The 14,960-nt window shown below is 44.4% G+C and overlaps 1 protein-coding gene across 6 annotated transcripts in view; it reads left to right on the top strand.

Annotated features, from left to right (window-relative positions):
• The window catches only part of D2HGDH (FAD-linked oxidases family protein), a 40,527-nt gene that overhangs the window by 13,995 nt on the left and 11,572 nt on the right, over positions 1 to 14,960 (top strand). For 4 of the 6 annotated variants that reach the window (XM_086812546.1, XM_086812549.1, XM_086812547.1 and 1 more), the window contains 3 exons: positions 9,065 to 9,148; positions 12,445 to 12,899; positions 12,988 to 13,089. In XM_086812546.1, the coding sequence (XP_086668672.1) occupies positions 9,130 to 9,148; positions 12,445 to 12,899; positions 12,988 to 13,089 (576 nt within the window). In that variant the 5' untranslated portion in view covers positions 9,065 to 9,129. The remainder of the gene's footprint in view (positions 1 to 9,064; positions 9,149 to 12,444; positions 12,900 to 12,987; positions 13,090 to 14,960) is intronic. The other 2 variants (XM_086812550.1, XM_086812551.1) reach the window with 1 other exon arrangement.

Below are 14,960 nucleotides of genomic sequence, written 5' to 3' on the forward strand. Positions count from 1 at the left end.
CAACATGGGCCGCAATTTTCTGTTGGTGCAGGTATTCCGCGTATCTCTCATGCCACTCATGCCTTCGAGTGTGCTCGTGAGGGAGAAGCTATGGCTGAAAATGTATCAATGCATGTTGAGGGGCCAGCTATGCCTCATGCTTACAGGGCACATGTATCTATACCTTATGCATCACCTTTTGGTCCAAAAATGATGCCAATTACAGGGACTGTCCCAATGGATAAACATGGGGGAAAACATGTTGAGATGCACACACATGCATCAAAGTCTCGTGACTTCAAAGCCGGAGACAAATCTGTTATCATGGGGAATACGATGCATCAAAGGCACTTGCTTTTATTGCCCAGTTTGATATTGCTTTCAGTGATGAGGATTTCACTCAGAAATCCATGATCCGGCATGTAAGCATGTTCATGAAAGGCACTGCTGCCCATTGGTGGCTCACGGAGAAGCTCTCACCGAATCCCGTTAGATCGTGGGAAGAGTTCAAGGAAAGGTTTTATGCTCAATTCTTGCCTCCCAATGCATTGAATGAGATAACAATGAAGTGGGATTGGGTAAAGCAAAATGAGGGGGAATCGGTAAATGCATATGTACAAAAGTTTTGGAAAGTGCTTTTGGAGGTGTCTCCATTTATGCATGTCACTGAGGCGGAAAGGAAGAGAAGGTTTCAATCGGGATTGCAACCCGTGTACAAAGCGGGATTACAAATGTATCCTGGTCATACCTTACACCAATTAATCGCAGCCGCCATCGCCACCGAGCAATTGGAACTCAAATTGAGTCAATCCAATAAGGCTAAACCCTCATTTCAAGGCAAAGAGAGGGCTGTCCAAAACCTGCAAAATGATGGACAGCCACCTAAAAGGGACCAAAACCAAGCCAAATTAGGTCCAAAAGCTGAAAATAAGTTTGCTAAAAAGCGCCCTTATAAGCCGGCAAACTTTGGTCTTAGTACTGAGAAGAAGGAGCAATATATGCGTGAAGGCAAATGCTTTACTTGTGGCAGCACTGAGCACATGGCAAAAGCATGCCCAAATAAGAAGAACAAAGCTGAAAATGCTAATGTACCGAAGCCTAATGTGCATATGGTTCCGGATGTGCAGGGCAACACTTCACATGATAGCAAAGATAGGGTTGTATGTAAAGCTTGGGGACAGCTCAAAGATCAGCCCGCTTTGTTCATGTTTGATGATTGTGCATCTGAAAATTTCATATCCACTCAGATGGCAGCTGCTTTGGGTATTGAAGTGGAGGACATGGGTCCTCAAATTGAAGTAGGGGCTGCCTTTGTTGGTAGAGAAGTGCAGGTCATGCCTATTTTTGGCAAGTTGCGCATACACATTCAAGGCTATGTGGATCATGAGGATTTTCTTGTGGCGCCTTTGAATGGCTGTGATGTATTGCTTGGAAAACCTTGGCATACACGTATTGATCCGTGCAAGGCTTACAAGACTAACAGGATCACCTTCATACATAAAGGCCGAGAACATGTAATTGATGCTGGTGAAGAGGGTGATACCATTCCCCTTGTATCTCATGTACAAATTAAGAAAGTAATGAAAAAGAGTATTTTTGCGTACTTGATTTTTGTACGAGATCCTATTGAGAAAACTAATGTACATGTAAACACTCTTTGTAATGATAGGCTGAAATTTTTGCAAGAGCACAATGATTGTTTTGCTGATGAGTTACCAAATGAGTTACCACCTGTACGACCGGAAGATCATCGCATTGATCTTGTGCCGGGTAGCTCACCACCTAATAGGCCAGCCTATCGTGTAAGTGCATCCCAAAAAGAGGAGATCATGAAGTAAGTAAATGAGCTTCTTGAGAAGGGTTTGGTTTAGCCAAGCTCTTCCCCATATTGTTCACCCGTCTTCTTGGTTCAAAAGAAGGATGGATCCTTTCGTATGTGTGTGGATTATAGAGCTTTGAATAAGCTTACCATCAAGAATCGGTTTCCGATTCCACGCATAGACGACATCCTTGACAAGTTGGATGGATCGGCATGCTTTAGCCGAATTGATCTCAAGAGTGGATATCATCAAGTGCGTGTAGTGCCTTAGGATGTACACAAAACTGCTTTCAGGACAGCATTTGGGCTTTATGAGTATCTTGTTATGCCTTTTGGTCTTACAAATGCCCCGACTACATTCAATAGAATGATAGATCGCATATTCCGTGGGTACAGGAAATTTACAGGTGTCTTCTTTGATGACATACTAGTCTTCTCGAAGACCGAAGAAGAGCATAAAGCTCATTTGGCTATTGTTTTTGAAGAGCTCCATAAGCATAAACTCTTCATAAATGCAAAGAAGAGTGAGTTCTTCTTGTCAGAGATACATTATCTTGGGTATATTGTGTCCAAAGGTGGAGTGCGGATGGATCCTGCAAAGATTGATGCAATTCGGAATTGGCCCGAATTGAGTTCGGTGCCTGAGATCCGTAGTTTTCTTGGATTATGCTCTTACTACCGCAAGTTCATTCGGCACTTTGCATGGATTGCTTCTCCTTTGCATGATTTGACAAAGAAAAAGGCCGTGTTCAAATGGACTAATGTAGAGAGAGATGCATTCCTCAAATTGAAAGATGCAACTACTCATGGTCCAGTGTTGATCGTTCCGGATTTGCAAAAGCCTTTTTGTGTGGAATGTGATGCATCTGGAAATTGCATAGGGGCTGTCCTTAATCAAGAGGGACATGCCGTGGCTTATGAGAGTCGTAGATTGCATGATGCAGAGCTATCTCTTGGCATTTATGAGAGAGAGCTCTTGGCTGTAATTCATGCACTTACTATATGGAAACATTACCTTCTTGGGGCTGATTTCACTGTGAAGAGAGATCACCAGAGTTTGAGATATTTTCTTACTCAAACTAAATTGTCAGAGAAGCATATGAGGATGGCCAATTTCCTCTCTATGTTTCATTTTCAGATCTTGCACACCCCGGGAAAGAAGAATGTAGTGGCCGATGCATTGTCACGAAAGCCGTATGTAGCAGCTATCTCGGTTGCCTCTCATGGGGACTTGTCTACCATGCGTGATTTGTATCATATGGATGCTGATTTTGCCACTATTTGGGCTGATTTGATGGCTGGTCATGCACATGCCTCATATGTGATCAAAGAGGGTTATCTCATGAAAGATAATTGCCTATGTGTGGTGTCTGACATGAGGCAAAAGGTTTTGGATGAGTGCCATGCTCCTCCATATGCTGGTCATAGAGGCATAATGCCTACTACGCACATGATTGAGCGGTATTTCTTTTGGCCAGGTATGTGGAAGGACATAGAGGCACATGTACGTGCATGTATCACCTGTCAAAAGGTCAAATTTGATAGGCAAAAGGCACCAGGTTTGCTTCAGCCATTGCCTATTCCCACGCAGCCATGGGAAAGTATTACAATGGATTTCATTATGGACTTGCCACGTACCCAACAGGGTAATGATGCAATTTGGACAATTGTGGACAGGTTTAGCAAGCAAGCTCATTTCTTGCCGGTCAAAAAGACCATCAAAGCTGAGCATATGGTTAAAATATATCTTGCACAAGTGTTCAAACATCATGGAATGCCGAAGTCCATTGTGGGGGATAGAGATCCCAGGACTACAAGTCTCTTTTGGCGGGCCTTATTTGATAATATGGGCACCAAATTGGACTTCTCATCAGCTTATCACCCTCAAACGGATGGGCAAAGTGAGGCTGCAAATTCAGCCGTGTTGGATCTCTTGAAATGTTATGTGTCGGATCAGAAGTCTTCTTGGGAGAAGTACTTACCGCTTGTGGAATTTGCATACAACAACACGGTGTATGCATCTACGGGAAAGGCCCCGTTTGAGATTGTTTATGGTAAGGTGGTTTTGCCACCCATCCTTCGCACAAAGAATGAGGTATTTCCAGCTGATGAGTATGTAAGAGACTTGGATATTGCTTTTGCTCAGGTGCGGACAGCCATTGCAAGGTCACAAGTCAAGCATAAAAAGGCTGCCGACAAGCATAGAAGGCAATTGGATGTTAAAGAGAATGATTGGGTATTGCTGAAATTTGAGAAAGCAAGACTTGCAAAGAGGCCTGGCAAAGAGGGTGCATATCCTAAGCTTGCAACCAGGTACTATGGACCTTTTCGAGTAATCGAGAAGATCAATGAAGTGGCTTTCAGATTGGCATTACCTAGTCATTGGCACATACACAATGCTTTTCATGTGAGTCTTCTTCGCAAGTATGTAGGGCCGGAGCCCAGTGAAATGGTCATTGAGGATCCACCAGAAGTGGATGAGCTTGAGGAGATCTTGCAGCCAGAGCAGATTGTGTATCACAAGGAACGCAAGCTTGCTACAGGCAAAGTTGTGAGGTGTTACCTTGTGAAGTTTAAGAACTATCTTCCCATTGATGCTAAATGGGTAGATGAAGAGTTCTTTGGAGATTGCCCGCAGTTACTACAGGCATATTTGGATGCATTTCAGTTGCGGACAACTGTTTAGAAGCGGGGGAGAATGTCACCATTTGGCCATCCGAATGGTTCACTCTTGCTTTCACACTATGTACATATTGGATTGGTGTCCATGGCTTATGGAATGTGCCTATGCATGTGATTGACACGTGTCATGATGTATAGTTGGATATGATATTCCGCTGGGACTTGATGTTATCATGTCCGGAATATCCGGAGGACTTGGCTTTCCGCTGGGACTTGTGCCTTTGTGTACATGCCCGGAAACGCCTGGAGGACTTGGCTTTCCGCTGGGACTTGTGCCTTTGTGTACATGCCCGGAAACGCCTGGAGGATTGGCTTTCCACTGGGTCTGGTATCGCATATACTTGCCTGGAAACGCCTGGTCTTATATGGTTTCATGAACGGAAATTGCTCATGCCAATGCTGCATTGCATAGCATCTTTATGTGCTTGCTTGCAATTGAAATTGCGTGCTGTTTTCATGCTTGCTTGACCAATGTGTAGTTCCGGGTAAGGGGCCGCCCGCCCGTGAACCGTGCGTGTGAAACTGTCTGCTGACATGGTTGTGTGGCATGTGAACAGGTGGTAAGTATTACCCAATCTAGGCTCAAATAGCCCTTAGGACTTAGCCAATATTTATAAGTGAGTGCGTTCGTCCTGAGGCGGACAAGACTCAATGTCCAGGACCTGATCCTCCCTTTTTACTCATAAATGGGCATCTCCCCATGTCCCTTCACCTGATTGGATCCCAATTCACTTACTTATTAAGAGAAATTCGTGTTTTCTCTTCATGAGGATTTTTGGAGGCTGAAAACTCTTTTTCCACCATTTCTCTCCATTTCCAAGCTCTCCATAGCCATACCCGACTTGCTAGGGTGTTTTCCAAGCTTCCAAGAGTGTTTCCAAGTGCTAATCACTCTCCTACTCACTCCCAATGACTGAAATTCAGCAAAACAGCTCTCATTTTTGCTGTAATTTCTGGTCTTTTTGCTGAAAACCCTAATTTCAGCCTTCCTTTCTCAAATTGAACCATAGGGGAAGCTTTCCCAGGCTTCCCTTCATCCTCTTGAAGACTTTTGTCGCGAAGGATTGCGGCAAATCGAAGATATCAACACTTCTAAAGCTTCCAACGCGAAGGCTTCCGCTTGCAACAACTTCTATGAAGACTGGTAAGCTAATTGGACAATGTGTTGTCATTACTTACTCAGTAGAAGGGCAGGACTCCTTGTTTAGCCGCCCTATGTAGTATTTCTCTTGTCCTATGTGCTCTTGAAGATGTTGCTACTTTGCTTGGTAGAACATAGAGCCAATGGTAGAGAATATGGGCACTGAAGTTGGGCCGGGCATCAAGGCAGCTCCTTGGTGATCTACATCGACACACCATTGTTTTCTAAATGCTGAATTTCATATGCATTGGCATGGAGGATTTGGCAATGGATGCCCGTGAAGCTATGTATTGAATTTCTCCAATAGTAATACAATTTACTCAAGGGAGGGGTCGGCCGTTCCGGCTCATTGTGTGTCTCTTGTCAAATTCAGCAATTTTACTTCTTGTATTTGAGCAAGTGTCCTTCAAATCTTAGTGTATTTAAGTGTATTGATTAGCATTGTGTTCAACCAAGTTACATGAAGTCCATAGTACACTATGGACTTTTTTATGGGACCGGAGTACAGGTGCAGGTGCATGCATATACAAATGCAGATTGGGCTGGTAGTATCTGACAGGAGATCTACTAGCGGCTTCACGTTTTCTTTTGGGAGTGTTGTTGTTAAGTGGAGCAGCAAGAAGCAACCAAGGGTTGTTTTGCCGGGTACAGAGACTGAGTACATGGCACTTCTATGGCAGCATGTGAGGTAGTTTGGTTGTAGAAGCTACTGGGGCAGATATGAGTGAGTCCATGTATAGGGATGTTGTCATATATTGTGACGACATGAGTAATATACAGTTGGCGAGTAACAGAGTGTATCATGCTAGGACAAAGCACAATGAGATGCATTATCACTTTGTGAGGGAGAAGGTTCTAGCAAGTGACGCGGATTTGGTGTATGTCAGCACAAAGGATCATGGGTACAGAGAAGCTCCGCAGGTGTAGGAACCTCCTTGGAGTGCAGGGTATGGAGTTGAGCTCGAGGGGGAGTGTTCAGATATCGAGCTCAACTAGTGTGGATATTGGTGACACGCTAGAATGACAGCTCCACACTTATGCCACTGGCATGGTTTGTATGATAGGTTGTGTGACAACCACATTTAAATTACTGGAGTATGGCATAGTTTTAGCGCCGCCAGCTCATATAGTTGGGTTCATACAATGGACCAACCTTTGTATGTTATAGTAGGAGAGTACTTTTCGTTATAGTATGTACTCTTATGTCTTTATGTTAATGATTGTAGAGAAGAGAAGAGAATAGAAAAAAATTCAACCATCCATCTCTCTTGTGTGTTTGTCTACTCTTGTCTGTGTGTTTGCTTGCAAGGAGCTCAAGCTTATCCTCCGCCCCTGCATTCTTCTCAACCTAGCCATCCTTATCTGAGTGAGAAGTTTTGAAAAATGGCTGGTAGAGGTGGTGTGGGACAAGGGGTTGGGCTAGGGAAATTGGCCCGCCTGCCCACCAATGGAGAGGTAAAGTGAAGATAGACTTGCACTGGCGAAGAAATGGAGAGCCTCGGTAGTGGCGCCAACAGGAGTGCCTAGGGTAACCGAGGCAAGGTCGTCAACCACGGCAACAACTCCAACATCATGGTGGTCCCCACCTGCCAAGCGGTGAAAAAGTGGCCTCGGGACTGGAGGAAATGGGTGATGGACTGTAGGAAAGGCACCAGGGTGCGGGCAGAAGCTGGTCGTGATTCTCCATGAAGCAAATCTAGACTCTTGGAGGCTATGTGAGGCATGTTGTAGGGAAAGTGCGACAAGAGTTGGGTTGTAGATTTTGAAATGGTAAGGGGGAAGGCGGCGAGCTTGGATTGATGCAGAGACTTGGATAGTATGGCCTGAGGGTAGGAATTCTCTAATCTGTCCAAGTAGTGAAAGTCTGGCATTCCTCAGTGTAACTAAAGAAAGACAAGCTCTTCAAGGGATTGGCTACATCAATCCATTCCCACTTACCAGGATTCCACTGGTGGGAGCTCGTCCAACTAGGCCCGTTTCTCGTCTTGGCACACTAAGTTCATAACCTTGTGTATTGGCGCAAGTTGCACTTGCTCGCGACGGGCAATGCCAATGTCTACCTTGCTAGCCCGAGACACGACTCTCTGCCTCTTATCGCCTATTAGGCATCGACCATCAGGGATCTAGGGATAAGTCAAAGGCCTTTCGAAAATCCACAAAACAGCAATATACATGTTGCTTCCGCACCTTCACCTCCTCAATGGTGGCTTGGAGAATAAATATGTGATCCAAAGCAAAGTAGTTTCTCCTAAAGCCTGTGGCTCTCTGTCCATGTCTCGTTGTTGCTCGTTGCTACAAGACTAATCTCAGCCTCCAAAACTGCCCCATAGATCTTGGCCATAGTATGGCTTATCATATTGGTCCTCTAGTTGTTGAGATTAGTGGGGTCTTGTGCTTTATGGATGAGGATGATGGTATGGGTGGGAAAAAGGTGGAGATAGTCTTCACATAGGGTCCTATTGAAGGGTTCTGCAAGAAAGGAGGCTAGGATTTTGTGCCCATGTGTGAAGTGTTCCCCCCAAAGGTTCTCATAATCCTTAGTCCAATATTGCACTACCTTTCTGGTCTCATAGACCCTCTAGGTCTTTGAAGACCTTTATATATCTTCTCTCTCTCTCTCTCTCTCTCTCTCTACTAGAGCTTCATCGCCACAAAGTCTCATTGATTAGGGAGTTGAGACCCCATGGGAGACATCCACCCTGGCCCTAGATGACCATCACTCAGTTCTTCCGACCACGAGAGGACACCCCACCAGCCATGGATGACATACCCACGGCCTCATCGAGCCACACATTCTTGAGTGATCGACCCACTGCCAAACCCCACTCTGGTGTGACTCTAGACCGGGCCACGGCACTACAGCAAGCCTGATGCCCTAGACTCCTTGGACCTCGCCAGCAACACAGACATCAGCCCCAGCTTGAGGAGATCTTGGAGAGGCACAGAGCCACCTTCTCACACCCGGCGGATCTTCTACATGCTAACCCTATGCTCGATATCCTTGATGGCCCCCTCCCCCTACGGGAGGGTTAGCTCCATAGGTTGTATGATGATGACGGTCCCTCTTTGTATCATATGGCATTCCTAGCTCATAGCTCTCGTCTTTGTTTTGTTTTGTACCATGATGAGATTACATGGACACTATTGTATCACTTTTGGTATCATAGACCCACTAGGTCTTTTAAAGACGTTTAATATAACTCTCTCTCTCTCTTGTGCATGCATCTTGCACACAATATAGGAAGCAAAAGCATCTTGTAGGAGTGGTCTTTCATAGAGGTGCTTTGTATCGTTATTAACATTATATGCTGATTTACATAATACTATTAGCCACCTTATTTTTTTAATAGAATGTTGATTGATTCTTATTCGTAGTTGGGATGCAAGGATAGATTCATTTCCTCTGGCAAGGTGGTTTTAATGTGTGATGTTGAATGTTTCAGATCACAAACTGATCTATTAAGAATTCCTGCACAAAGACTCTGGATATTCATTCAAAGATCATCAAATGGGATTACTTGTGAGAGGTACTGTGTTTTTTGACAATGTGATTTTTTGATTATTGAAAGATCGTGGGCTTCTTGACTTAGTGGTTAGAGGACTCTCTGTATATTTTTAAATGCAATAGTCTTAAGCTCACAAGACTTCTGCATCTTATTTGAGGTATCTGATCATGTGTGGGTCCTAAAAGTGATTTATTTGAATACCACATATCACCTTTCTGCCTCTACATCTCTAAATCTACCAGGTTTTAGCTGACAATGAGCAAAAGGAGCGAAAAAGGGGGTAGTACAGTCATGGTATGGGCCACACCTCCGAGCACAATGTGTCAACGTGCCTACTTAAAACCTCTTGTTGCCCACTCTTCATCATGAATACAGGGTGCCATAACCTCTTGAATATGCTTGTTCTCATAAATCTACTTACATTGTGCCCAATCCCTCTGGCTCAAGTGTCTCTAATAGAACAGCTTCTGAACCTCCAAAATCTCCACTCTGGACGACACCAACTATCTTAGGGGATGGCTCATAAACCACTCTCTTTTAGCTCAGTGACTTTGATTCGATGCAGCTCTGCTCCATCCAAAGTTTCTTGTGAGTGTAGTTTTTGGAGCATCCAGGCCACCGAGACGTGTGTTTCAAGCACAAACCATGGATGCCAGTATTGTCTCCCATTTAGATTATGGCATATATATACAAGTGTCCCAAGGTCTAGTACTCAAAAGTGTTTTTGGATTATCAGGAGCTTCACCGTATTGTGCATCTAGTTCACCGCTCTCATGATTGGAATTTGTTGAAGACTTTTTTAAACAGTGTAAGGTCCCTCCCAAGCCATGTATGTGTCTCTTTTAATATAAATTTCAAGAAGGGAAGAGAGTGCACTTAGAAAAGAGTGAGACAATAAGGCTAGAAACATTAGGAAAGTGATAGAGTAAAAATATTAGCTCCAAAAATCCTAAAAGAAATAAGAAGACAAGAATAGTTATATTAAGAGATAAGTATCTCCAAAAATAGAAATTCGAATTTAGGTGATAGGAGGTCATATTTAGAGTACTTTTACATATTTAGGAGTCCAAAACAAAATATATATACACCTTATAGAAAATTTTCGTTTATCGTTGTCTTTGCTTGTTAATAAGAGTTTCAGAACTTGATATATGAGAATAGAGAGTCTTCTAATACCTTCTCTTACGATTGAAATCATCCGATCATCCCCAAGCTTTAATTCCTCTTACTCCTACTCTGACTTTTCTCTCTTTCGAAGGTCTATGGCAAAGTAGCCTTCTCTTGTAGGCTGCGGCATACTATTCTTTCTTTAAAAGAAAAGCTATGGAGTAGTAGTCTCTTCCTCATAAAGGTCATAGCAAGCTAGCTTTCTTTACCAAGAGATTAGATAAGAATGAAGGGATATATGCATCTCAAGGTCTAGAATCACCTTGTGGCTACTAGTTGTATTCTTACAGTTTCCCTGTGTAGAGACCTTGACAGAACCAGCGAATTGTTTCGGCCATAACTCTCTGATAAAAACTCAGAATATGGTCATGTAACCTCTCAAAAGAACCAAAAGGCATCTGGTCTACAAGCCAAGGCGAGTAGAATAGGCAAACACGTCTGTTTAGCTGCAAACGCACCATCTTCAGAAACGCGTTGCTTTTCCACATTTTTAGTGTGCATGGACTAAAAATATGTAAAAGCACTATGAATATGATCTCTTATCACCTAAATTCGAATTTCTATTTTGGAGATACTTATCTCTTAATATAACTATTCTTGTCTTCTTATTTCTTTTAGGATTTTTGGAGCTAATATTTTTACTCTATCACTTTCCTAATGTTTCTAGCCTTATTGTCTCACTCTTCTCTAAGTGCACTCTCTTTCCTTCTTGAAATCTATATTAAAAGAGACACATACATGGCTTGGGAGGGACCTTACAAACAGCACAGATGTGTGTGTGTGTGTGTGACCCATAGTTGTCAAAATATCTGAATGGATTTTTTTTGAAATGGCCAAAAGGGAAACAAAAAAGTATTTATGCACTGGATTCTCCTTGCAAAAGAACATTATTGTGGGCTGATTTTCATCATCAACCCAAGTGTGCTGTACGGCTGCTATCTCCCTCTCCGTCGATTTGTATCGGGCGTCTCTTCTTGGACCTCTTTCTCTACTATATGAACAGCTTCCCTGCTACCTGCAACCTGCGCAGCTGTTTACCCTGCTGCCTGAGAGCTGCACGGCTCCCTCTCCTCCGTATGGTGGCTATACTGCAACTCCTCCCTCCACCTATGGCTGTAAGGCATTTCTCTCTCATCATCGCAGTAGAACAGCATTTGGGGATGCTCCGAGCTTATGTATTGCTGTCCAAGCTGTGGAAGACCTGCATAATGCATTGAGCTGCTGGTCCATACATTGGGCAAGTGTGGGAAACTGCCCACATTGATTGAAGAGGTTTTTGAAGACATATGGGAACTCTTTTGAAGGCCATGGAGGACAATTGAAGGTCTGTGAAAACAAACTGAAACATTTAAAGCCAGTTGAAGACAATTGAAGACAAGCTAAGATAATTGACAGCTACTTACAGTTTTGGAGGCTACTGATCTGATTTGGAAAGTTGGTCCATTGTGTCGAAGGTTGTATTTGTGCATTGGACAGCTCTTTGGAGACCCTTGAAACTTTTTGAAAGCCATTGGAGAGCACTTTGTAGCCCAATGAGTACGCTTTCGAAGACTTTGAAGGCTATGTTGAAGCCTTTGAAGATTGTGAAGACTTTTGAGGAGTGGCCTCACCCTAGAGCTTTGGAGAACAGCTTGCCTGTTTGGCAAGTCTGTGAGAGCTTGAGGAGAACTAGGGTATTCTATAGGGGAGTCAGATTGGCTCATATATGCTTGTGATGAGGTTTCCCTTGCTCGATAGGGATAGCCAGCAAAGGATCCCAGTGAACTCGCTTCAACAACACTTTGGTTGATCATTGTATTTATTGCTAAGTTGCACTAGAAATCTGGTGATTCGCTGATTGCCCACAAACTTGTACTACAAATACCCCTTTCGCAAAAAATACCTGGAGGGTGGGGTGGGAGAGCAGGTTGGCCCATCTTCGACCCCTTGTGTGGTGTCAGTGGTCTCGTATTTTTGTGTTATGGTTAATTAAAGTTTGAGATCTGTGCTCCCTGTGACAGTTTACCATGGATAACCTCTTCTGGTTTGCCAGAAGTGCTCCTTGGGATCGGATGAGCTCACGTGGGCTGCATATATGAAAGTATTTCTCACCTCCTTCAGCACTAAGATATCCAGGCTGATACCAATTTATGTGTTTTTTGTGGTTGCAGGTCTTTGTAGGCCAAGATATCTCAAATATATATCCAGTTTTCGAGGCGGTTTTTGTGTGACTACACAAGCACATGCATCAATGGTTGAGCTCCAACCCACTGGTGGTTGTCAGAACAACAATCACTGTGCATATGTTTCAAGTCAAGAAAAAATCTTGAAGCACTTTTCATATCATCACCACCCTGATTTAAATAGGCCCCTCATGGAGCAGAAAAGGCATAGTAGCCAAATGTCAAAAAGTGATAGGGTCACAACGGACACAGTTTATACAAAAACCTCCAGAGATCCCCGATACTCTACAATCAACGATCAAGACATTGCAGAACTGAGAAAAATTGTTGGACAGAAGGGCATTGTTACTGAGGAGTCTGAGCTAGAAGCTGCCAACACAGATTGGATGAGAAAGTATGTTGGAGGCAGCAAGGTGTTACTCCGGCCGCGCACAACACAGGAGGTGTGTAGCTGTATCTTCTTGGTTCCAAATATTGCAAGCTTTTCTAGCCTTGTGCATTAAGAGGCTTTTTTTTTGTTGCTTTGCACAGGTTTCTGAAGTTCTTCGATATTGTAATTCAAAAAAGCTAGCAGTGGTTCCACAAGGTGGCAACACTGGTCTTGTTGGTGGGAGTGTGCCTGTTTTTGATGAGGTATACTGTAGTTTGCATTCTGTCTGGCTTTACTTAAGGTCTTAAAGACCAAGTCATATAAGGATGTTTTGTGTTAAACGACAGTCATAAAAATTGTATGCAACCTCACATTGTGGAATGCACCAATTATTCTGTAGGATGCATGATGGCATGCCTAAGATAGTGAATCCTTTTTAAAAGGTCCTCCTATTAGTAGAAAAATTGTTCGACATCTGCACAATAGGGCCAGATACCAGCCCTTTAGAGAGGAGAGAAACTGTACGAAAGGAGGGGAGTGACCCTTCCATAGCTGGCGGCTCTCGGAGTGAGACTACATAGTGGTTTTGGGGGGCTGTGTGTGTGTGTGTGGGCTGGGGATTGTCTTGCCAAGTGCTACCTACATTTCCTTGGGTGAGGAATTCCAAGTGTGGAGAAAGGCTGCGGGTGCTTCTGCCTTACCTGTGAGCGGTTCTGAAGGTGCTTCAAATGGCCCTAGAGAGTGTATGAGGTGAGGAATTGTTGTGAATTCCAAGTGTGGAGAAAGGCTGCAGGTGCTTCTGCCTGACCTGTGAGCCATCCTGAAGGTGCTTCCAATGGCCATAGAGAGTGTATGAGGTGAGGCTATACCCTGAATAGCCTTGCTGTACGGCACAGACCAAATGTGCCGTGCTGCGATGCTACTGATAAGCTCCCATCTCTAGTTGGTGGAAGTCAGAAGTCCACTAAATAGCAGACATTTGGAAGCTCCATTGTGAACTTTGAAAAGGGGAGGAAAGATGCCCGTAAGTAAATTGTGAGCTTTGGGAATTTCCACAAGGGGATTTACTATCCTGAGGAGGTCACAAGAACAGCAAATCATCACCAGTCTTCCAAATGAGTCAATATTGTCGTGGCATCAGTGGAGTACAAGGATTTCTTTCAAATGTCCTTATTTCAAATGGCATGCATTAGCACGGTTACAGTTATACAAGATGTACTCTTGCATTGTACAATTTCTTGCATCATGGGTTATAATCATAGTAGCAGGAGAATCAGGGATTGGGTGAGGTAAAGTTTTTCAAGAGTCACGAGGTGGTGCATATGTAAGAGAAATAAAAGAGAGGAGCAAGCAGTTTGTTTGCTGTATTATGATGTGCAATGTGTTGTATCATAGCATGCTTCAAGGTGGCTGACTACAGCAAGAAATACTCACGATTCCAAAGATGTGTCCACACAGGTGCTCATACAAGACTGCCCACACCATGGACTTGCCCAAGCGTGTGTTCACATGCTCCTGCCCGGAAGTTACTCAAACCATTTTGCATACCTATGCACGTGAGTATAAGACCACTCTCAAATCGGAAAGAGCTGGAGACCGCCCCCCACCCCCCCCTCCCGCCTGCGCACCTCCCCAGCCATCGCCATTCTCCCCTCTTCCCCCTCCTTTGCGCTTCCACCGGCCCCCTCCTTCTGAGCGCTCCCATCTGCCTTCCCCTTCTCCCGCATGCTGCTGGCCTGCCCCTCCTCTGTGTGCTGCCTCCCCGCCATCACCTTCCCCTCCTCTTGCATGCTGCCTCCCTTCCATCGCCTTCGCCCACCTGCCCCTCCTCCTTCATCCTCCTACTTCGCATTCCCTCCTCCTCCTTGCATGCCCCTCCGCATCCACCACCTTCCCAGCGCCACCCCCCTATGTGTACAGCAGCCTGCCCGCCCTGGTTTCGCCCTTTCATCTTTCTGCTGCGCCCGCCCCCCCCTGTTCCTCCTTTTGTTTCCTGTGTTGCCCCTCATCACCTTAGCCTCACCCCTTCTTCTCGAGTGCCTTCGCCTCTTCACCCTTCAGGTTCCCTTCGGTTTCTGGTGCATTGGCATCAGTCGGCTTTCTCTGGTCTCCACCCTTCCAGGAGACCAGAGAA

This window comes from Cibotium barometz, chromosome 18 (genome assembly GCF_041138505.1).
Source record: "Cibotium barometz isolate CiBa-2024 chromosome 18, ASM4113850v1, whole genome shotgun sequence".
NCBI lineage: Eukaryota > Viridiplantae > Streptophyta > Polypodiopsida > Cyatheales > Cibotiaceae > Cibotium > Cibotium barometz.